This window comes from Acomys minous (assembly GCF_964271855.1).
Source record: "Acomys minous genome assembly, chromosome: 14".
Lineage (NCBI taxonomy): Eukaryota > Metazoa > Chordata > Mammalia > Rodentia > Muridae > Acomys > Acomys minous.
The window spans coordinates 61,889,145-61,913,914 of record NC_140496.1 but is presented as its reverse complement, the minus strand read 5'-3'; the positions used below and the strand labels follow the sequence as shown (position 1 = coordinate 61,913,914).

The following is a 24,770-nucleotide window of genomic DNA, read 5'->3' as shown; positions in this document are numbered from 1 at the left end:
TTTTCTAAAAATAAAATAAATGTTTTATTTGGAAAAAGTCAGCTTCTTACACAAGGTTTTAATCTGTATTTTCACCCTGTCAATTACAATGATATTTTAAATGCATTGAGTACAATTCGGTCTCATCTATCTGATCTTTTCTGCCTCTATTTCGAGGACATCGGGTTAAAAAAAATACAATTCCAATCTGGTCATCTTTCCCCCTCCCCTTAGGCTGGATCCACTCTCTACATGGCAAGTAAGGGTTGTGGAGGTCATACTACTACGTCACACAGTTATAGATAGTGCGCTAAGCCTTGGTGTGTGTGGCAAGGAGGCGGGTACTTCCTGAAGCCCACAGCACTGAGCAAACTCCTTCTCTTTTTTATCTTTATTGGCTTCCCTGGGGCCAAATTCTGGCCCTCTTGGTTTCGCAAATACTGAAAAACAATGTAGAAAAAAACAAATAGCACACACAATCTGTCCGTACTGAGTATCTCACATACAGCTCTAAACTAGAATATAAATTGAACTATGAAAAATCAAGAGAAAAGGTTTCTGGGGCTGAGGAGGAGGACCCCAGGGTGCTGGTGGGATGCGGCTCCTTGGCACAGCATGCACTTATTAGCAGGACCAAGACCCGAAAGCCACACACACTCACAGATTCCAAGAGTCTCCTCACACTAACACTAGGCTGTCGGGAAAACCTAAACTGAATTCAGCTGACGCTTGAAATACCTATCTACATGAAATCAGATGTGTTGAAGAACGGCCTTGTAGATTTTAATACTTTTTTGCAGTTGATTTAATTAATTTATTGTTTCTTTTCAGTTTTTTTGAGATGGGGTTTCTCTGTGTAGCCTTGGCTGTTCTGGACTCGCTTTGTAGACCAGGCTGGCCTCAAACTCACAGTGAACCGCCTGCCTCTGCCTCCCATGTGCTGGGATTAAAGGCGTGCGCCACCATGCCTGGCTTTGCAGTTGATTTAAAAAAAAAAAAATGGCTAATGACCCCTGACTGCTTAGTGTCTCTGCAAAGGTGGCAATTTAGTGGCAACACTAGCACTAGGCCTGGAGCAAGCATCTGAGAAGAGGAACCCAGCAGGGGACAGACTGACTGTGGCTGGAACAGCCAACATGTTTCCAGAATTTTATGCATTAAATCCCGTAAATCTATACCTAACAGGCACATACGCCAGGCCAACTATGATGCTGGAAAAATGCTTAGTCAGTATGTTATGAACCTACTTTTAACCAATATTTCTACTCATAAATGTTCCAGTAACAATGTCTGACAGAGCATTATAAACAACAAAACAAGATTAAGGTTAGAGTTACCTCAAGCAAGCTAGTTGTTATCTTTTGTTTTAAAATGACATTTAAAATAGATGAATTTAGCAGAATGGTTTTAAAAGTTAAGGCTCTCTAAAGAGTTCTAAAAACTAAAACTTAATAAGGCACATATTATAATCTTCATGACACTGTTGAAAGCTAAGATTAAAACAAAACAAAACAAAACGAAATCCCTACTTCTTTCCCATATCCTTTGCCAACCACTCCCTACCTAAAGCATAGTATATTTTAAACTCAGGGATTGGTAAGGAGTGAAAAAAAAATTCCACCAATGAACACCTGGTAGATTTTTCACACAATGTCCACTGTCTGCATTGAGCACCACTGGTAGACTAGAGACCAGCAGGATGGTTTCGATGTCTTGGGTCACACACAACTGCTCCGGTCACGCTGCCCAGGTCAGACAGGACTCTCCTCCTCTGCGGGGTCTCCGGGGCTACTCTGCTGCGGTGGCGACTGTGCTGCTTTGGTTGCCTCCGTTGGCTTCTCATCAATATCTGTGTTCTCATCTTCTTTGCCTTCCCTTTTTTGCTTCTCCTCTGCTTTCTGTTCTTTGGCCACAAGTCGGTAGTTGATGCCCATGCCAATGAAGAGATAGACACCGGCGATGATGAGGATCACGCCACAGGCCCAGTACGTGTACTTGTACTCTCCATATATGTCATTGAGGCGGCCTGAAGATGCAGAAAACAAGGCTGTGTGGGTAAGAACATACAAGGACACCTCTCCCGAAGTGAAAAGATCTGCTCAGAAAGATGTCAAACCAGCCGTCAAAGAGCCCACCAACGACACACTAGTACAGAAATGAACTGCTAAATGTCCTGTTTATAGCGTCTCTGATTTTGACTGGCCTTCTATTTTCTATTTTCAAATTGAAAACAATTGCCTCCTGGGAAATCTCAATGATAAAGGTCAGAGATCATAATCCATTCTCTAACTGCACAATGGGAAAAACGGTAATTCAAAGGAAACTTGAGAGTGTCCAAGGCCAGACAGATCTACTCTAGTCACCAAGGCCAAAACTCCTTATCAGCACTTCCGGAGAATACTTGCCCCGTGGCCAACAGCACACGGTCTGCACCAAATGCGCATTGTATCTTCCAGAACATTAAGTAACTTCTTCAAGGTCACAGGCTAGTAAGGGAACACAGGGGTCTGAGTTGGGGCCTGTACCTCCCACCTCTGTGCGGCAGAGGAAGTCTGTCTATTATCTGACACCAAAGGAATTAATTTGGAAAATGGCTCATCACACCCACTCCCAAAAGCTTGTGTTGTCTGATGGTAATGACATCACCTGAACAGTGTGAATGGAACTCCACCTGGCTATTACACAAACTGACAGGCGCTACAGCGGGGGTGGAGACTAGTGAGTGGGGGAGGAGTGCTGCTGCCTTTTAAAAAAATATTTATTTATTATGTATAGTGTTTTTGCTTGCATGTATGTCTGCAAACCAGAAGAGGGCACCAGATCTCATTATAGATGGTTGTGAGCCACCATGTGGTTGCTGGGAATTGAACTCAGGACCTTCGGAAGAGTAGGCCATGCTCTTAACCTCTGAGCCATCTCTCCAGCCCCCAACTGCTGCTGCTTTTGAAGCATCACTAGCACCGAGACAGCAGGAAGATGTCAAGTCAAGGAAAAGAGGGAGGAGATGATCCGGGCGGAACAGACCGCTCAAAGGCCCAGGGGTGTGAGCAGGAGAGCAAGGGTTACGAGGCCATGGTAGGAAACAAGGTTGGAAGGACAGGGCGGGCCAAGCGCTACAGAACCTTGGAAGCCACATTACAGAATGGGACGCTGAAGCAAGACAGGAGTTTGTAAAGGGTGGAAGACATGATAAAGGGGTTAGAAAGAGTGGGAGATGATGCTGGTCATCTCCCTGCACCCAGGGAGCAGAGGCAGGTGGATCTCTGAGTTCAAGGCCAGCCTGGTCTACAAAGTGAGTCCACGACAGCCAAGGCTACACAGAGAAACCCGGTCTTAAAAATACAAAACAAAAAACAAAACCACAAAACAAAACAAACAAACAAAAACCCGAAACCAGGGGCTGGAGAGATGGCTTGGGAGAGACTACTATCCCAAGTCCTGAGTTCAGTTCCCAGAAACCACATGGTGGCTCACAACCATCTATAATGTGATCTGGTGCCCTCTTCTGGCCCGCAGGTGTACATGCAGATAGAGCACTGTATACATAATAAATCTTTTTTAAAAGTTTCTAAAAAAACAAAACAAGAAAAACCAAACAAAAAACCAAAAACCCAAGCAAGCAAACAAAAAGAGCTTAGTAACCCAAGCTCTCAAATTATATAATGACTCACAAACTAATATAACTGAGCCAAATCGTCTTACCTTCTGACGAGTTTGACTCATGAGACTTTTACTAAAACAAGCTTTGCAAGATCCTAGATACACACAGTGGTTAGGACAGGCAGTCCTTTGACCTTATGAAGGAGCTCCGCATGTGCCTGGCACCCCATCACTAAAATGCAACCTCCATTTGTGCTTTAACGGTAGAGCTGTGTTCTCCACAGATCAGAACGGAAAATGTAGGGAGATAATACTGTACCTAAAAGTGGTGGCCCTAGGAGGACAGGACAGCATTCCACAATGGTCACCAAGCCCACAGCACTGGAGAACCTCTGGGGTCCAACGAGGTCCATCAATGTTTCAAATAATACGGAGCTGAGCCAACCAAAGGCAAACCCAAAGACGCCGGCGTAGACGCAGAATCCAACGTAGGTTGTAGACAAAGGCGCTAGCAAATGGCACACCCCATTCGCAACCACAGAAGCAGCGAAGAAGTACTGGATCCGAGGTCTGATCCACTTGGTGTTGGCTGCAAGTCCCATGGAAGGTCTGGCTACCATATCAACGAAAGCCAGAATGGAAAGGAGGAAGGCTGACTTCTCACTGGAAAAGTGCTGACTCTTACCATAGTTACTAAGAAAGACCAAAGGGGTAAAGAGTCCAAAAAACATGACCACATTGCCAGACAGGTACAGCAAAAAGCCCCTGTGGGCAAACAGGGACAAGTCCAGGAATTTATTAATTGTTTGTAAGACTGATGGCTTTTCTTCTTTGGGATTTCCTCCGATGAGATCTGTATTTGCATCAGACTTTCCAGACTCCTGAAGAGATTCTTTAGACTTCAGTTTTTCTACCTTGCCTGGCGTGGGCCCTATTGGTCGCATCAGGGATCCAGCTACACAACAGTTTAACAGGAGGCCCCCAAGAATTAGGAAGCTTCCTCTCCAGCCAAAAATACCAAAGAAAGCCTGATTAAGTGGAGCCAGGGTAGAGAGGAACACGGGGCTCCCTGCCATGGCCAGTCCATTGGCCAATGGTCGCTTCTTGTAGAAATACTTGCCAATCATGGTCAGAGCTGGGTTCAAGTTAAAAGCGAGCCCAAGACCTAGGGAAAGGAGCAGAGATAACACACGGTCATAAAGAGAAGCATCTTTAAAAAAAAAATTTATTTAATGCATATGAATGCTCTATCTGCTTGTACATCTGCATGCCAGAAAGAGGGCATCAGATCACTTTATAGATGGTTGTGAGCCACCATGTAGTTGCTGGGAATTGAACTCAGGACCTCTAGAAGAGCAGCCAGTGCTCAGTGCTCTTAAACTCTGAGTCATCTCTCCAGCCCAAGAAGTATTTTTGAAATTATTTCCTAAGCAAGGACTATTCAGCTATATGCAATTATCCCTGCCTTGTTCAACTGTGTAGCCATGCTGAGCTTCCTAGAGCTGCCTGTCTGAGCTCAGTGTTGCTCTGTATGTAACTGTTCCCTCTTCATTCCCTCACTGCCCCAATCAGATCAGTTCCTGGAGCTGGCTGGTAACTTTGTTCTGCCTCAAATACGGAAATGACAGCAACAGCTGTTCATAATACAGTTTAACTGAAAGGAAATGATGACAAGGTATACACAATGTTTTTTTGGTTTAAATAAGAAAAAAAAGGGGGGGGGCTAGGTTTGTACACTGGCCATACATTTCAATGCCAACGGCTCATTTTCTTAACGTGATGACTAAATAAAAAATGAGAGCTGGGCATGGTGGCACACGCCATTAATGCCAGCACTCAGGAAGCAGAAGCAGGCAGATCTCTGTAAGCTCGAGGCCAGCCTGGTCTACAAAGTTAAGTAGGCCACACAGAAACCCTGTCTTGAAGAAGAAACAAAACAAAACAAAACAAGAATCTTTTGAAAAGGCTTATCAAGAGTACCTTTAACCTTCAGACGTGTCACCTAGGTAGCACACTGTACTAGTCCAGTCAAAGCCTGCTCCTCTTGGGAAAGAGGTAAGGACAGAACAGCCAGTGACTACCCTTCCATGAATCACTGCACCTTGTCATTCCATTTTCTGCTTTTCTCTGTAGCCCTGGCTGTCCTGGAGCTCACTCTGTAGACCAGGCTGGCCTTAGACTCACAGAGAACTGTCTGCCTCTCTCTGCCTTCGGAGTATTGGGTCTTAAGGTGTACACTACCCTGCCCTGCTACCACTGTCTCTCCCTAAAAGGATGCAATTATCTCTTAATTACAGCAGCAATAACTACATTTTATATGGCAGTAGTTAATCCTTTTAACCCCAGCACGGGGGAGGGGCAGGCAGAGGCAGGTGATTCTGCGCTTGAAGCGCCTGCTTTACATATCAAGTTTCAGGCCAGCCAAGGCTACACAGTGGACCCTATCTTCTAAATAAAACAACTGTGTGCTTGTGTGTGCCCATGCCATGGTGGAGGGCCACCCTACTGGAGCTGGTGCATTCCTTCACCGTGTGGGTCCAGGGGATGACTCACCTCCAATGACACCAATGCACAAGTAAAGTTCCTGCACTGTGTTACAGAAAGAAGCTGCGATCAAGCCACAACCAGACAAGCAGCCACCAGCGATCATTACTGGACGGCTGCCATATTTATTTACCAGGATACTGCTGATAGGACCTAGAAGAGAAATCAGAAATGTAGTAGTATAAATTCCCAAAAATTGTACAAGAAAAACAAATGTGAAAACCAATGATGCCCATCCCCCATGGCTCATAAGCCTGATAATTGGACTTTATGCCATTGTGAGAGGCATGCCTTCCTCAGACTTTGCCGCACTGATAGTGCTTTGCTTATCTTATGTAAACAACAAAAGAAAGGCTGGTTTTGCTGATTACAAAAATCAACTATTATATTTCATTTATTTGGAATTATGAAAACACTTGAGTTTCACACTTCATAGACATGGGCTTAAGAAACAGTGACTGTATGCAGGACACTGTAACCTGCCTGGTTACAGCAGATGACTGGAAATAAGCAAGGCTCTGGGTCCCATCCTCACACGACAGAAAAAAAATCATGTTAAATTCAGCCCAAAGCAAGAGTATGGACAGGCAAGATCTTTAGGAAGTAACTGGTCAGAACCTCATGAGTTTATCAGTTGTCTTTCTTTTTATTTTATTTTATTTTTAATATTTATTTATTTATTTTCAGTTGTCTTTCTTTATGAAGAAAGAGGCCTGAGGGACAGATCTTCCCTTCTGCCAAGTGAGGCAGCGAGAAGGCACAGGCTACAAAGAACTGTTCCCCACTGGAGGCCTAATGAATGAAAACTGCCACTTCATGAGGTCACGGGTCACTTGAAAACTTAAGTTTACAGTTTGCATAGGATGAAAGAACTAGTCACTGATAGAAAATTCATAATATTTGAAATCCCAAAAGAGGAAATAACAAATCAAAGGCAACAAGGCCTTTTTTCTTTGGCCATGTGTGGTGCCTCACATCTTTAATTAATCCCAGCCTTTGGGAGACAGAGGCAGGAGGACTTCTGTGACACAGCAAGTCACAGGACAGCCAGGGCTTCATAGAGACACGTGAAAAACAAGAGTGCACAGGTAGAAGGACTGATGGTTGTAAAAGTGATGAAAGTGTTATTTGGAAAGAATGGCCCCAATTACCTATCATTAAAAACAGAACTGGGTGGTTAATGAATGGGCCCACTGTCACATGAGCTTAGAGAAACGTGTCAGTTAACTCATTAACTGGGTGAGGACAAAGGAGGAACCGTCCCCCCAGGAAAGCATCAAGTATAATTAATTCTTCGGAATCACTGACTTTTCCCCAAGCTCTCACAGCTAAGAGCTACAACACAAAGGCAACACTCTGGCTTGCAGTCTGCTTCAACACGCAGAACATGCTGGGCCTTTGGATGTCTATACCAATTTCTCTGGGCACCAAAATCAAAACCTGTTTATGGAGATTCTGGCAAACTAAGAGTCCAAACCCTAAAGATTACTGTCCCTTGGAAACTACGTCTGGGACTAGGCAGATGGCTCAGCAGCCAAGAGCACTTGCCGGCTCTTCTAAAGGACCTGAGTTCAGTTCTCAGCACGCGTATGAGGCAGCTTACAACTGTCTGTATCTGCAACTTCAAAAGGCCCATTGCCGTCTTCTGGCCTCTGTGGCCACTACACTCAAATCCACAAACACAGAGACAAAGATAGGGGCACAACTTAGCTCTGGAAACTTATTTAAAGACATAGTTAAGCCTATAATCCTAGCATTCCAGGAGGCAGAGGCAGGCAGATCTCTGTGAGTTCAAGGCCAGCCTGGTCTACAAAGTCCAGGACAGCCAAGGCTACACAGAGAAACCCTGTCTTGAAAAACCAACCAACCACCAAGCAAACAAAAAAAACCAAACCAAACCAAACCTCCATATTTAAATAGCCCAGAGACCCATGTTGAAAATGTTGAAAACAAGGGCTGGAGAGATGGCTCAGCGGTTAAGAGCACTGACTGCTCTTCCAGAGGTCCTGAGTTCAATTCCCAGCAACCACATGGTGACTCACAACCATCTACAATGAGATCTGGTGGGCAGTTACACTTGCAGGCAGAACATTGTATACATAATAAATATTTTTTTAAATGTTGAAGATAATAGTGACACGGGTCGTTAATCCCAAGGCAGAGGCAAAGAGATGTCTGTAAATTCCAAGACATCCAGGCCTACGTAGTGAGAACTGTATTTTCTATAAATGAGGGAGGGGGCTGGGTGGTGCTGGTGCATGCCTAAAATCCTAGCACTCAGGAGGCAGAGGCAGGTGGATCTCTGTATTCTAGGCGAGCCTGGTCTATTTGAGCTAGTTCTAGGACAGCCAGGGCTACACAAAGGAACCCTGTCTCAGGCCCCCAACCCCCAATTATGACTTCAACTACACCGTACTGTCCGTGGGCTTATTACATCAAAAAGTACAGCAGAATTAGTGTTCTCACTCACAACATGCAGCCCAGAGCTGAATGCGTTCTTTCGTAAACGCTTCTGAATCTGCTACCAGCTTAGTAGCCTAAGGCTAAGTTACTCACCATTGAAATGTAGAATCTTTGTGTTGGCTGTTAAAAGAGCTACATGAAAAGTATAACCCGAGACACTGGATTCTTAGCAAAAAAGATATCTTTTTAGATATTTCACAAGACAACATGGAACACTGCCAACCTGGCTAAACAAAAACACTCTGCCCCAGAAGTCCTACTAAACAGCCTCAAGTTCTATGGTAGGTTTAACTTTTGTGTTTAATTGTGGTTTGATGTCTCCAGGTAAAATAAACTGTTTTACCTTCTACACTGCTTCCACACTGTGCCAAAGAAAAGAAAGGGGTAGAAAAAGACAGAAGTCAAGTTTCTCACAGGAGCAGGGGAAGACTTTATTCAGCGTCTACCTTTTGGTGAGCGTGCACGCGTTTGGTGTGTGTGCCAGCCAAATGGGTGTCGGTTGTCTTTGCCTCTTGGTGCTTGTGGGGCAAGCCCAGTCCTTAAATTATAGATTTTACCTGAGACTTTAAACTATACTATTCCAGACATTTGAGTAGCTTTGTAAAATCTTACAGCTCAACATTATAAAATGTTTGCTTTCCAAGTATCTGACAGAGGGCAAGAGAAGGAAACAAGGTTTACACACAACCATTTTACGAGAGCTTTTATTTAGAACACAGCTAATACCTGAGCTCCTCACACTTTCATTCCTGTTCCAAACCCACAGTGGAAGGAAGGGGGTTAAGAGCTGCCAGCGTAATTGGGGAAGAGAAGCATGCTCCAATGCAAACCGCCAGGAAGCAACACTTCAGAGAACCTGACTAAGATAATACACTGTGCAGACTCTGGCTGCCTCGGGTGAGCTGACAGAGCAGCGGGCACTCACCTCCGGCGTACATGACGGCCAGCATGATGGACGATATCCAGGACACTTCACTGGTGGTCGCACTGAATATAACTTCAATTTCTTTGAAGAAGACAGTGATGGATTTGGGAAACGCGTAAGAGAAGCCGATAGAAATGAAAGCTCCAACTACCACTGCCCACCCCCAGCCTCCGTCTGGGGGTGTGTATCCGACTGGTCCTCCAATTGCAGGTGGCATTTTAGGTGTAGATGGATTCCGAGGTGCAGTGCAAACCTAGTATCTGAAGGGTATAAAGTGGGGGAAAATGTCAGCAACAAAACAGCCCCCGCAAATCCTTTTTCTGCAATAACACATATATATTTGCCTAGCCCTTGAGACAGAGCCACTCACTGCAAGCCCATTAACAACCGGAGTAGAAAGGAAGTATCTTTGTGGGCTTTGTTGATTCAGGCCAGGGAATGGGGACAGAAAAAGACCCTGTCTCCTAAAGGGGATTAAATTAAAAACGAAACCAGACCCGTCACCCGCACAACTCCAGTGGACCTGTCACTCTTACTTTTCTGTTTGGTTTCCAAAGAAACAAAGGCTTCTTTGTACTTTTTTTCTAAGTGATTTTTTAAAAAGTGGTTCTCTTGCTATCAGTGTTGGGCAGTGACACTCTATGGAAAATAAACACCATGCACACTAAAGTGGCCACTTCTTACAACCAAGCAGCTAAAACAAGGTTTCTGTCAACGAAATAAACCACACACCAGCTGGCTGGTGGCGGCGCGAACCTTTAATCCCAGCACGCAGGAGGCAGAGGCAGGAGGATCTCTGAGTTTGAGGTCAGCTTGGTCTACAAAGCGAGTTCAAGACAGACAAGACTATGCGCAGAGAAACCTCGTCTCGAAAAACCAAAAACAAGCAAAAACAAAAAACAAAAAACCAAAAAACAAAAAACAAACAAACAAACAAAAAAACAACAACAAAACAAAAAACCACACGTTAACTGAAATCAATGTGCATGGCAACCATTCCAATTCTAAGTAGTAAAACAGAAAAGCAGATTTAACTGTCCATACGGGACAAGGTTAGTGACTCTCCCAAAACACTGGTTGTCCCAAGAGAGGACCCATGCAGCCCAGCCCAGGCTGACTCCAAACACCTTCATGGCTGAGGCTGGCCTCGAACTCCTGATTCTTTTTTGTTTTGATTTGTTTTTTTGTTTTTCGAGACAGGGTTTCTCTGTGTAGCCTTGGCTGTCCTGGACTCTCTCTGTAGACCACACTGGCCTTGAACTCACATCGATCCACCCGTCTCTGCCTCTTGAGTGCTGGGATTAAAGGTGTGTGCCACCACGTCCAACTAGTAAAAACATTTTTTACAAGCTACGGTTTCTTAAAAATTGTGCCTGACTGAATAATACAGAGCTGCGTGCTATCTATCGGACGTAAATCTGCTAAGGATAAGGGTTCCAGGAATTCACTTTCTCTGTCCTTCCTCTAAGCATAAAGCGACTACTTATAATTTCCAAGAACTGCTCAAAAGATCAAGAGTATGTACACGCACAGGGAACACCTACGCGCCGGCAACACGCTGGGCCCTGACTAGACTAGCGGTACGTGCTGGACGTGATTAACTTTGGGCTTAGCTGCCAGCTAGGATTTGTCCCAATTAAAAGGCAGCTCTAATTTTTAGTCATGAAGACGTGCCTCATCAAGTTAATAATACCTTTTCTACAGAATCTAAAGTTCTACAGAAACATAAGTTTCAACTTATGTAATTTTAGGGAAGATACACATGTGAATAAGTGTCCAAAATAGTTTGTGTGTGGGGGGGGAGGTATACAACATTTAAAAACCTAGACACAGATTTAATATAATTCTACCACCACTTGACAAATAACTTATAATTAACATAAAATTTCTAATTGAAAATCTCCATTTATAGCAGCAGTTCTCTTTCTTACACAGAAGGCCTCATCCCAAAAGGAAATGTGAGGACTAGACCCTTTGCTGTAGTTCAGGAAAAGGGAACACATATGAACTTCACATATTAAGATCCAGAAGCTAAATGATAGAACAATAGTTTTAAGATTTTAATCTTGCTGAGCATGGTGGTGTACACCTTTAATTCCAGCAGAGGCAGAGGCAGGTGGATTGCTGTGAGTTCAAGGCCAGCCTGGTCTACAAAGTGAGTGTAGGACAGCCAAGGCTACACAAACCAAACCAGAAGAACAACAAAAAACCACAGACACACACACACACACACACACACACACACACACACAGAAAAGATAAAGAAAAAAGAAAAATATTTTAATCTTTTTTTAAAAATTAATTTAAAAAATTAACATCTCAATTGTTATCCCATCCCTTATATCAAGATTTTAATCTACAGTGTGCAGCAGCCCCACAGTTGAAATGTTATTTAAAGTGAAAAGGGGTTAAAACAAGCGATGGGGTGCTGAGAAAATGTCTTCTAAGAGGACACAGAAGCCAAATATAGCGGGACATGGCAGGAACCCCAGCATTCGGGAGGTGGAAGGAAAGTTAGCTTGGGCATTGTGCTATAAAGCAACACCAACAGGGAGTGAGGTGGGCAGGCAAGACATGAGGAACGAAGTCCACAGTGGAAAAGGACAATAGAAATAAGAACGTTTTTACCACTGCCTCCACCCCACGTGGTCTCACTATGTAGCCCTGGCTGTACTGGAACTCACTATGTAGACCAGGCTGGCCTTGAACTCACCCAGAGGTGCAGCTGCCTAAGTGTCTGCACATAGTTTCACACTGTTATTCCCAGCGCTTGGAACGCAGAGGCAGGAGGATCTCTGAGTTTCTGAGGCCAGTTTGGTCTACATAGTGAGTTTTAAAACAGTCAGATCTACATAATAGGACCCAGTCCTCCCAATCCCCCTCCCCAGTTATACTAGTGGTTGCAGACATGGCTCAGACACTGCTCTTGCAAAGGCTCTGAGTTCAGTTGCCAGCACCCACACTGGGTGGTTTCACAAGCACCAGGCTATCCGGCTCTGAGGGCACACACAATCACATGTACAATGTCCATTCTCCCACAAAGACACCAGAGTTGGGGGGGGGGGATATGAATGCATTTTACTAGTTAACTAATCTAGAAAGCCAACATTGTATTCCAGCCCCCATGTCCTGGACTCCCTCCAGAGAAGTTACAAAAGCCCAAGGAAACACTAATTTACCTGTACTCTCCATACCAACATGAAAAACAAACCCAGCCACCACTTCCTAAGGAGACAACAGCCACTTGTGAATGTGAAAGGCATAGAATCTATCTAAACCTCAACGTACATTACTAAGCAGAAACTCCTAGTTTTGTTTGTTTGCTTGAGACAGGGTTTCTCTATGCTATCTTGGCCGTCCTGGACTCCCTTTGTAGACCAGGCTGGCCTAGAACTCACAGGGATCCACCTGCCTCTGCCTCCTGAGTGCTGGGATTAAAGGCTTCTGCCACCAGGCCTGGCTTATAAACTCCTAGTTTTAGGCTTCAAATTCAGACATTCAGATTCCGTAAGGCTGATTTAACGTGGTAACTTCCACATCTCAAGGACTAGGAAATCTTTTGTTTGTTTTTTTTGAGACAGGGTTTCTCTGTGTAGCCCTGGCTGTTCCGGACTCGCTTTATAGACCAGGCTGGCCTCGAACTCAGAGATCACCTGCGTATGTCTTCCCGAGTGCTGGGGATGCATAGGCAGGTGCCATCAAGCCTGGCTTCTTTTGCAGATTAAATGGAATACAGTGGTGTGTACACACACACACACACACACACACACACACACACACACACACACACACACACGGGGGGGGGGGGGGGCGGGCGGAGGAGAGGGTAGTGTATGTATACTTAACATGCACATGGCTGGTTTAGCCCCCAGCAGTTACCCTCCCCCCCCCACCACCCAAAGGGGGCTGGGGAAGCATCTTTGAAAAATAGACCTCTGACTGCTGGACCTGACTCACAAAACAGTCATCAATTATAACTGTATAATTTTCATCATACTACATAAAGAAACACCACAAAGTGTAATCTTGTCTCTACAAGTTTCCTGCCTTTGCCTTCTGAATACCAGGATTAAAAACATGAAGAAGCATGCTCAGCTGACACTATTGATAAGACTATGCTGGTTTGGCTACTATGGTATGCAATATATAGATTAATAAAAGTTGACTACAATTGTCATTTGATCCAGTTATACTCCTGGATGTACACTTCTAAGAACTGGAATCTGGGTGGAAATACATTTCCGTACTTCCACGTTCTTTGTAGCACTAGTTAAAAATAGACAAGACAGGCTAGGGCGTGGTGGCGCATGCCTTTAATGCTAGCACTCTGGAAGCAGAGGCAAGTGGATCAATGTGAGTTCGAGGCCAGCCTGGTCTATAAAGTGAGTCCAGGACAGCCAGGGCTACACAGAGAAACCTTGTCTCAAAAAATAAATCAAATCAAAACAAAAGGGGGGGAAAAAAAAGAAAAGAGAAAATCTTGTCATCTGAGACAACATGGGTGGGCCCCAAGGACACTTACTGAATAAAATAAACCAGATCCAGAAAGATAAATACTATAGTTTTATGTGTCAGTTCAAGTGTGATACTGATCTATCTTGTGAGTGGCTTTTTTGTAAAAGACTTACTGCTAAATACACTGAACACCAGGCAAGCACTCAACCACTGAGCCACACGCCCGGCCTTTAAATAGCCTTCCTAATTGCTAAGGATATAAACCTTACACTGTGTTGTCATTAAGGTAATTACTGGGTTTTTTATTAGAAATATACAATTTCCAAATGAGTACTTGATTTTCCTCAAATTAAAGCAATTATTAACTCACTTGGCTCCCTTCTACTCACCTGAGATCTCTAGGTGACAGTGCTAAGAGGGTAAGTACTAATATTTACGATAACAAGAGGCTGGGTTTCTAATCTGCAAGAACTTCAGCAGCCTCTTTACAGGTTCATTCTACTGAGCTGTTGAAGAGATGAAGGTCTGAATGAATTTCAGTACATTTGCTGAGGTGAACCTACTGGAAACAGGGCCAGAAAACCCACGTCAAACTAAGATAGCCATTTAGGTGGTGGCACATACAGTTTCTAATTAAAGTATTCTGCCAGAATTTGTGAAAAATCACTCTATGTGGCCAAAGAATCTAATTATTAATCTACCTGTGACATCCTGATTTCATAACCCTAGGATGACAAGATCTCTCTGCTGTGTGGCACAGGCTCTGGCTAGTCTCACTCATACAGGAACGGCAGTGACCTTTTCCTGAGGAGCGCCAGATTCCTCAGGTGGTTGTGCTGAAAATGGTGAAACATCCCAACACACTGGTAAACTGGGAATGGCAGGGCACACGTGTGGCTCCAATCTCAGGAGGCTGAAGGAGGAGGATTGCCGCAAGTCTGAGCTCAGCGTAATCTGCACAGTGAGTTCAAGACCAGCCGAGGTACAAAATGAGGCAATCCTTAAAAAAGAGTGAATGCATAGATGCATAAAATAAAATTCCAAAGTAGAACTGTCAAAATAGTTTTAATTGTGCGGGGCGTGGTACTCGGGGGGGATCTCTGTGAGTTCAAGGATTCCCTGGTCTACAAAGCAAGTCCAGGACAGCCAAGGCTATGCAGAGAGACCCTGTCTTGAAAAAAGGAAGGAAAAAAAAAGTCTTTAATTGGACACTGTCAAGTGCTAGTAATTCTGAAATGGCAAACAATTTCAGTTGGTGTCTAATCTAAGACCTGATAAAGTATGAGGTACTACAGGTACTGCTAAAACAAGCCAACAACCACAATTCCAACAAATTTGCAAACTTTACTGAACTCCACACAGCTTGGAGCTTGATCCTGCAGACTGTGAGTTTAAAACTCTTTGATAGGATCGGGGAAGGGGGATAAATGATGATCCCTCTTATAGGAAAATGAGAAAATTAGTTAAAAAACACTGCTTTGGTTCTCAAAACTAAGTAACAGGTGACAAGACTGCAGGGAAAGGCCCAGTAACCTGAGTTTGATTCTGGGGACCCACAGGATGAGTGAGAATCAACTCTTACAAACTGTCCTCTCTGTCGCCCACAGGATCTCTCCTCCTCCCTTCTCTCTCAAGAAATGTAATTTTAAAACATTAAAAAAAGAAAACCCAACCTAGCTGGGTGGCAGCGGCCCACGCCTTCAATCCCAGCACTTGGGAAGCAGAGGCAGGCAGGTCTTTTGAGTTTGAGGCTAGCCTGGTCTACAGAATGAGTTTCAAGACAGCCAGGGCTACAGATAAACCTTGTCTTGAAAAACAAAAGAAAAACAGACAGACAGAAAGACAGAGAGAAAGGAAAGGAGGAAGGGGGGCTAACTCCAACAATCAACTTAAAAGACTTTTACTCCCTACCAATAATTTACAAACATCACCAATGTCATTATGTTTTCTTTTTATTTATTAAAAGACAAAGAATGAGGCTGAGTGTGGTGGCGCATGCCTTTAATCCCAGTACTCAGGAGGCAGAAGGAGGCAGGTCACTGTGAGTTTGAGGCCAGCTTGGTCTACAAAGCAAGTCCAGGACAGCCAAGGCTAGCAGAGAGGCCCTGTCTCAAAAAACAAAAGCAACAAAACAAAACAAAAACCCAACCAACCAACCAAAAAAAACAAAAAAACAAAAAACAAAAAACAAAAAAAAACTGAAAAAACAAAGAATCTGATTGTGGACACCACTCCCATGGAGGTCAGAGGAAACAACTGTCCAGGGTTGCGTTCTCTCCTGCCACCTTGTGGACCCAGGTGTCTAACTCATTGGTCAAAGCGCTGCCTCTATCAGCTGACCCAAGTTTCCACTCACTCAGCTGTGTACTGGGTTCCATCCTGATATGGTTCCTCACAGGTTTATGTATTTGAATACTCAGTCACCAGCTGGTGGCACTGTTTTGGGAAGTTGAGGGACCTTTAGGAGATAAAACCTAGCTGGAAGTGGAGGGTTCTAGGTAGGGGCAGGCCTGGACGCCTAGAACTCAGCTGTGCTTCCTGACTGCCCAGATGTGAGCAAGGAAGCTTATGTTGCTGCCATGTCTTCCTCACCCTGATGTCATATTCAAAACTTGAGCTAGCTGAAAGAAAGCCTGAAGTTGCTTCTTATCAGGAAACTGGTTGAAACCAGTAACCAACACCCCCTACCCACCCAGTCCAAAACCCCCACACAAACACCTCCAGAGACAAAGCAGAATCATGGGAGGGATGTATTTTTCAAGCAATAATCAGTTATGTAACTTACGATACCAGAACATTTTAAAGTTCTTTTCTCCGCAAAAGCAAACTCTGTCAAATCAAATTAAGCAATATTATGGGTTGTGATTAGCACCAGAGTAGTAGTGTGACAATGAACAGAACCAGGTCCTGCTCGTCTATTTCTGGTCAGTGATGCCTTCAAAGGCTCAGGCCTCGGAGCCCTTCCTGTTACAGTGAGGGTGAGCTCATTCTGTGACTGTGAGGGCTGAGCTTTGAAACGCTTCTGTGCGTGACCCTGGGACTCACGCTACCACACAGATCCACTGTAAGATCTATGACCCTCCACCATTCCCCCAAAAGAAAAAAATTTAAATTACAGGGAGGGAAATACCCCCTTGTTAAGACAAATTAAGGAGCGTATAGAACTGTTAAAGATTAGTTAGAGCAATATGCTTAAGATGATTTAATTTGCCAGGCATGGTGGTACACACCTTTGACCTAGCACTCAGGATGCAGAGGCAGGGGGACATTCAGATGCCAGACTGCTGCCCAGTGAGACCCTGACGCAAAGACTTAACTCTATTCCAACAAATCAATTAGGTAGGAAGCAGGAAACCCTGAAAGTGTGTGTGTGTGTGTGGGGGGGGGTGTATACACTTGTATGCAGGTGCATGTACATATGGAGGCCAGAGGTCTGCATGGTTTCTGTGAAGACAAGGTCTCTCATTTGCCTGGAGCTTCCTCAGATCAGGCAGGCTTTTAAGAGAGCTCCCGTTGGGCTGGGCACGGTGCTTAAATCCCAGCATTCAGGAGGCAGAGGCAGGGTGATTGCTGTGAGTTCCAGGCCAGCCTGGTCTACAGAGTGAGTCCAGGACAGCCATGGCTACACAGAGAAACCCTGCCTCAAAACAAAACCGAGAGAGGGAGAGCGCGCGTGCGCGAGAGAGAGCGAGAGCAAGCTTGTATTTCCACCTCTCTAGCCCTGAGATTTAAGTGTGCACCACCCCAGTTTGGTCTTTGAGACAGGGTCTCTGTATGTAGCCCTGGCTGTCCTGGAACTCACTATGAAGAGCAATCTGGCCTCAAACTCACAGGAGATCTGCCTGCGTTCATCCCCAGAGTGCTGGAGTAAAGGCATGTACTACCACAGCTTAGCTCTTTTACACGGGGGATTGAATTCAAGTCCTCACGTTTGTGAAACAACTTATCCCTAGGTGGTTTTAATTAGGGAGGTGACCAGAAACTGGTAGAACTTTATAGAAGGGTGGATGAGAATGACAATAATAGAAGGCAGGGTTTGCAGCTTAGTCAGTAGACTAAGCACGTGCCCAGCATGTATGTGGCCCTGGCAACACACAAACCAGGTATGGCAGCTTGGATGATCCTTCATTTGGTATTTGAATCCAGCCTAGGCTACAGAGATTCTGTCTCAACAACGATAGTAATATACAAAGTAAAAAGACCATTGCGTTAGTCACAAAGCAATTCTAAACTGGGTAACAATCATAGTATTGGAGGAGAGGCAGGCGCGCACAACAAAGGCAAAGAGGGTGTGGCAGCTACCTGTACGCAGGACAAGTAGGCCTGCTTGAGGGGAAAGTGCTAAGAGGACTTAAGAGGATTTAAGGCAGCTGGGCGGTGGAGGCAGAGGCAGGCAGATGGATCGCTGTGAGTTCGAGGCCAGCCTGGTCTACAAAGTGAGTCTAGGACAGTCAAGGGTACACAGAGAAGCCCTGTCTCGAAAAACCAAGTGGGACGGACGGGGAAGAGGATTTAAGCCTGGTTACCTGGAAGAACATAAGAGTAAGTATTACATTAAACTTAAACGCCTTGGGAGTAACTGGAAAAGTAGATGGATCACAGAGAAGATGGAAGGAGAGAGCCAGTTCCACCCACAGTTGCCCTCTGACCGTCCCATGGATATCATGTGTCATGCGTCTTTCTCCCAGGCACCCGTCCTTCAAAACCCATGAAAACAGGCAAATCATCCAAGAGCACCAACCAAACCCATCGACTTAAGAACCAAGTGCTTACTGAACGACTGAGGACAAGTTAATACCAACTGCTAAAACCTTTTGAGTAACCCTCACCTCTTCCAGTGGGAGGCAGTCAAGCCCAGGTCTTTCATGTGCTAGGACAGCCTTCTACCACTGAGCTGTATTCTCAGCCCCAGATGAGGATCTTTTAAAAGACGTGCCCTGATGTAGCTGAGTTTTTTGTTGCTTTCAAAAATACAGTTTCTCAGTCATATATCATACCATATTAAGTAAAAACAGGATGGTAGCTGGGCATGGTGGCTCAGGCCGTTGGTCGCACCACTTGGGAAGTAGATGGGAGAATCATGGGTTCAATCAAGCCATCTTGGGACACAGAAAGCCTGAGACAAGCCGAGGCTACACAAGAGGGTCTCAAGGTCAAACCCGCCGGTGTGAAATTTTGAGTTCAAGGCTAGCCTAAGCTGCACAGTGGACCCTTCTTCATTGTACCTCAATGTCCCCTCCTTCAAACTACACCTTTAATAAAGGTATTCTGGTTGGTAATTAAGAAGGAATGGTAAAAAATTAAAGTGCAGTTAAATGACTGCCCTTTCAAACCATACTGAGCCGGTAAGAGGAGGTTGTGAATACAATAGAAAGAGGAAAAACACATCACATGTCACCAGGTAGAAGTAGCAAACATGAAATAGACTTGATCTCTCCTCCTAAACCTTCACTCAGAAATAAAAACCGGGCTGCTCTGCTTGGTCTTCAAGTGAGCTGCCAATTAAAGGAAAACACATCGGGATCTGCTAAACTAGGACATGTTAAAACTATGCCATGAGGACAAATTCAAAATCCCAAATGGGAAAGACTAGAGCTTGTTTCCTTCAAATAAATCACTTAGATGAGAAACCTATAAATTTCACAGACACCAAGCATACATATGACCTTGTTTGTATCCTTGATCAAGGGAACCAATTATTTAAAACAAAAACAAAACAAAGCAAAACAACCAAGCTCAATACATAAATATAAATACAACTTGGAAAAATATGAATACTGATGGAATTGTGATGTTAAATTTTAAAGATAGGATAATATGATTATGGATTTTCTGAGGCTTTTAATCTTTCAGATAGCTATGGATATAGCTAAATTAGTAAGGCTGGGCTTGATCCTATAAATGGTGGCACATTTATAATCCCAGAATGAAAGGTGGAGGCAAGAGGACCAGGAGTTGAGCTGCAGGCCTTCGTGGGATACAAAAATTAATTATTTAAAATTCTCTTTGAAATCAGGTGGTGATGCACACTTTTAATCCCAGGACGCTGGAAGCACAGGCAATCGAACGTCTGTGAGTTCAAGACCAGCCTGATCTACAGAGCTAATTCTAGGATAGGTCTACACAGAGAAACCTTGTCTCAAAAAACTAATAATAATAATATTATTATTATTCAGAAATATTATTATTCAGAATTATATACTAAAGTATTTAGAGATGAAATAATTTATTTTTAAATAAAAAAATTTTTAAAGATTTATTCTGCCTAAGTGTGTGTGCCTGCATGCCAGAAGAGGGCACCAGATCTCATTATAGAAGGTTGTGAGCTACCATGTGGTTGCTGGGAATTGAACTCAAGACCTTTGGAATAAAAGGCAGTGCTCTTAACCTCTGAGCCATCTCTCCAGCCTGAGATGAAATAATTTCAGCCCGAGATGAAATAATTTCATTTAGGATTTGCTTTACAACAAGCCGGCAGAAACTGAGGAAGCAGGGCGGGAGAGAGCAATGACACACTAGTGGCTCAACTGCTGGTCAATTAGCGGTTTCCATACTAAACTATAGAGAAGGGTAAAGAGGAAACAAGAAGACTTCAGCTTCACCAATACAAATGAACAGAAATGGTTTTGAATTTTATCTACAAGTTTTGTAAGTGGGGCAGCTCGGGGGTGGCCGTATGACTTCAGGACTGCCACTGGTTAAAACGAAGACAATAAACTGTATTGCTCCAACTAGCAACCTGAGCCACATCCTTAACTCCACCCCTTTCCAACACCCCTACCCAAAACCTGTTTCCCTTCCTCAAGGATTCCCTCTCGGTATTCTCAGACGGGCCCACTCTAATCACATCCAGAATGACACTCATAAAACGCAAACCTGCTCAACTTAGCTACACCTAACAATCCTTAAACAGCTTTCTGCCAATGTCAAAAGTTCAATAAACTGGCTAGCTCTCTTCCTGTATCCTTGAAATGACACAAGGCCCTCCTTAGCTGGCACTTCTATTCCCTCATTAGTTTTGACCTCTCCGTGTTAATTTTTGGTGAAATTCTTTCCGTTTCCATGCGCAGCCCCAGCGCTGTCTTCAACGGTCTTTCACACCACCTATGCCTACCTAGCTCCCGCTTCCCTTTGTCAAGCCTCAGATTGAACAGTACTTCCTCGGAGGCGCATCCTTGAGTTCAAGCCCCATATTTAGTCCTCATGGGCAATGAAAACAGTCACGCAGGCGTTATACAGGGATCTGGACCTCGCGTGGAATATATACCAGGAACTGAAGCACAAAGGGAATGAAGGCTTTAAAGAAGTTGGTAGGATATTGCTGGGCTCGGTGTCATGCACCTGTAATCCCGGCGCTCGGGAGGCAGAGGCAGGTGGAGCGCTGGGAGTTCGAGGCCAGCCTGGTCTACAAAGCGAGTCCAGGAAAGCCAAGGCTACACAGAGAAACCCTGTCTCCCCCCGCCCCCCCAAAAGTTGGGAAAATATTAATCTAACACTATTTTTGCCTGAGTTTACAGGTATCCATATTTACATCCCCTCATGCCCTGCCCTGCCCCTCTTAATCTGTTTAGGATTATGTAAATCTTACAACTAAATCTTTAAAAGGCTCAGAATGCTCCTCAAACTAAGAACCACTTAACTAGGTCACTGCAATCTGTGAAAACCAACAGTACCCACTTAAACCCACGATGAAATTACTGAAACACACTCAAATGATTAATCCTAGCCGAACATGGGGGCACATACCTGTAATCCCAGCACCCAGGCAGGCAGAGGCAGGCGGATCTTTGTGAGTTTGAGGCCAGCCTGGTCTACAAAGGGGGCTCAGGGTACTCAGAGAAGCTCTGTCTCAGAAAAACAAAACAAAATAAAAATCCTAGGCTGGGCATGATAGCAGATGCCTTTAATCCCAGCCCTGGGGAAGCAGAGGCAGGCAGAACTCTGCATTCAAAGCCAATTTGGTCTATGGAGTTCAAGGACAGTCGGGGAGACATAGAAACACCCTGAAATCCTACAATTATGGCCTAAAATCTTGAATTATTGGTCATTTTTTATGGTTATTGGAAGGCAAAGTTGTAAAACTTGGATATTTTTATATTGTTTTTTGAAAAGGGTCTCACTATGTAAAAGTCTACACCTCCTGCCTGTATACCTTGGATTCAATTCATAAAAGGCTAAGGCCATGGACCACCACAAAATCAATCTCTCTCTCTCTCTCTCTCTCTCTCTCTCTCTCTCTCTCTCTCTCTCTCTCACACACACACACACACACACACACAGAGAGAGAGAGAGAGAGAGAGAGAGAGAGGGAGAGAGGGAGAGAGAGAGACTTGGATTTAGGAGCACCATTTATAAACTACAAGTGGATGAATAAATAAATAAAATAAATGCGAGATGCAGTCTCTCTTACCTTATTCAGCTGGCAGCTGAGGGGAAAAAAAAAATCACGTTGCTTGGCTCAATTCCTATCCACCCTTTCCCAAACTCTTATACAATTACTAATATCACACGTCAGCATATACTCATTTCATGTCAAAACCAGAATAATTTTTTTTCAATGCAGGCGATCAAACTTTGGGGCCTCCGGCATGGCAGGCCAGGCAGGTACTCTTACTACTGAGCTACACACAACCCCAGTCTAAGTCAAATAACGCCTGAAGACTTAAAAATTAGTTATGGTTAAAAAAAAAAAAAAGAGTTCGTCACTGTGTAACTACTAGCAGTAGACGGCCAGTTTACAATGAGCCACTGGAAAACGGGAAAAGACTGAAGTAGTAGTAACACGTGCGTTTCCTGGTTGAGTGATCAGCAACTGGTTTTCGCCACTGCGGGTTGCACCAAATACGCCACCATAAAGGAAAAAAAAAAAGGCTAAAAAATGCACTCGGAAAAACGACGTTACTTGGCACAGAGAGCGTGCTCAGCCCAAATGTAATGCTATTTAAGTCTCCTCTTCAGGGATGCCTCGAAACCCCGTGCCCGCGGCAGACGCGCCGAAGCCACAGGTTGGACCACAAAGAGCCCCTATCCCAACCTCCTGCCCCTTCCTCAAAGTTCACTGGAACCCGGCAGTCTCGTAAGGGCGGTCGGCAATGCCGCTCCTCACACCACCCCGGCAAGTCACCAGGTGGGACACCGATTGGCAGGCGAGGGAGGCTGGGCGGGCATGCCACGAGTCCTAAGTTACTCCCGCCCCAGTCCCTTCCCTCCGAGAAGGCGGCAGGAGAGCACCACGTGAACCGGCCTCAGGTCGTCCCTCTGCCCGATCTAAGCATCTCTCCGTGCGCCTACGGTAGGCTGGACTGGAAGCGTCTCCCCCAAGGTCACCGGGCACCATGACCCGACTCCCGCAGCCCAGTAGCCGCCACATGACCACGACGGGCCCGCGGGCTCGGCAGGGAGAGACGCTGCACCCAACGTCTCAAGGTCCCCTTCACCCACGCCACGTTCCGAGGCCATGCGGCTCCGCGCGCCCAGGATGCCCTCTGTCGGGCCGTCCCAACCCGCCGCGCCGTACCCGCAGGGACCCAAGCCCACGCGTGCCCGTGGGACTCCCCCGACCCCTGGGACATCAAGGGCATCGCGCGGAGTCAGTGCAAGCGCACCGCTCGCTCAGCCCGGACTAACCGTTATGTGTAGGTTGAGGCGCCCGGAGTACGCGGGCCGCGCTTCCTCGGCGCCCGGGGGGCGTCCGGCTCGGGTCCTTTGCAGACGCCGGGTTCGTTGGCTGCGGCAACCGCACGGCGGACCAGTCACGTCGCAGCTCGCCACTTTGTCTGGCGGGGCAGGCGCGGCTGCCTTATAACCCCGCGGGGGCCGGAGCATGCGCACAGGGGGTGGAGTCGGCCTGCTCGGCCACCGCCCCCTCCCTGCCATACATACACCCTGCTCTGCATCTCGCGCCTCCACACGCTGCCAGCCGCGCGTACCCGCTCGCTCGGCCGCGCGCGCCGGCGCCCCCCTCCCCGGCACGTGACCCGGAGCCGCGGCCCGGAGGACCCCCCCCTCCACCCCCACCCCCCGCACAGCTCTAGGCGCTTATCAGCGCTCGGTGGGGTAGCTGCATTTCGCTCGTGCCAGGGACGCCATCGCGGGCCTCACCCTTCAGGCTCTGGAGGAGAAAACGGGAAAAGCGGCCCCGAGGTGCGGAGGACGATGGACGGGCGGAGTCGAGGGACTGGGCAGCGTTTGAATGGACGCAGTGCAGCTCGGACGCTGATGGACTCCCATTTGGGCCTGGAACCCGGCCTCGGGGACTTGGGGAAGTTGCTGGAGCCCTCCGGGCCTGTTTCCTCGCGCTAAAACCAGCCCCTGTGGAGGCGTTAGGAAGTTTAATGTGCACTTTTACGCAAGGGGCTCGTCACAGAGCCTGACTTGTGGCATTTGATGGACGCTTGAGTTTCAGGACGAGTCGGTCAGGAGAGACTGCCCCCCCACCCACCCCCGGGGCGGAGGGTGTGCACGTCGGAAACGCAGACGAGAGCATACTCTCAGGCCAGAGTTTTATATGGACACTGGATATTTGGGGGACGGGGTGTAATTATAGCTAGTTGGGTTGGGACAGTTGCATGTCAAGCACTGCACCAGAATTATCTTGTATGACCTTCACAACCTTATGAGGTAGGTGCTAAGAAGACTGTAAATAAGGAAGCCCCGGCTTCATGAGGTTAACTGACTGGCAGAAGTCACCAAGCTAGGAAGTGGCCAGCGTTTAAAGTCCTAACTACAGAGCCATTTTTGGTTCTTGACTAAACCCAGATATTAAACTCTATTGAAGTGGTAAACTAGTGAGTATTCTTTTTTG

The 24,770-nt window shown here is 45.7% G+C and overlaps 1 protein-coding gene across 3 annotated transcripts; it reads right to left on the bottom strand.

Annotated features, from left to right (window-relative positions):
- On the bottom strand, positions 1 to 24,770 carry SLC16A1 (solute carrier family 16 member 1). Of its 3 annotated transcripts, XM_084755385.1 has the most exons (6): positions 23,594 to 23,780; positions 22,377 to 22,392; positions 9,512 to 9,771; positions 6,133 to 6,276; positions 3,899 to 4,744; positions 1 to 2,005 (listed from the first exon to the last, which is right to left on the bottom strand). In XM_084755385.1, exons 3-6 carry the CDS (start codon positions 9,726 to 9,728, stop codon positions 1,731 to 1,733), a joined length of 1,482 nt encoding a protein of 493 aa, XP_084611511.1. In that variant the 5' UTR covers positions 9,729 to 9,771; positions 22,377 to 22,392; positions 23,594 to 23,780; the 3' UTR covers positions 1 to 1,730. The 3 variants fall into 3 exon arrangements, with proteins under 3 accessions (XP_084611511.1, XP_084611510.1, XP_084611509.1); XM_084755384.1 differs by lacking the exons at positions 22,377 to 22,392; positions 23,594 to 23,780 and adding an exon at positions 24,068 to 24,770; XM_084755383.1 differs by lacking the exon at positions 22,377 to 22,392 and having other exon boundaries at positions 23,594 to 23,779.

Bases quoted from the DNA above. Each gene is read 5' to 3' on its own strand.
- SLC16A1 (XM_084755384.1), bottom strand. From the start codon at position 9,728: ATGCCACCTGCAATTGGAGGACCAGTCGGATACACACCCCCAGACGGA. The intron at 4,745-6,132 runs GTGAGTCATCCC...TCCTTTCCCTAG, and splicing joins GTGCATTGGTGTCATTGGAG to GTCTTGGGCTCGCTTTTAAC. The intron at 2,006-3,898 runs GTACAGTATTAT...CTGCATCTTCAG, and splicing joins CCTAGGGCCACCACTTTTAG to GCCGCCTCAATGACATATAT.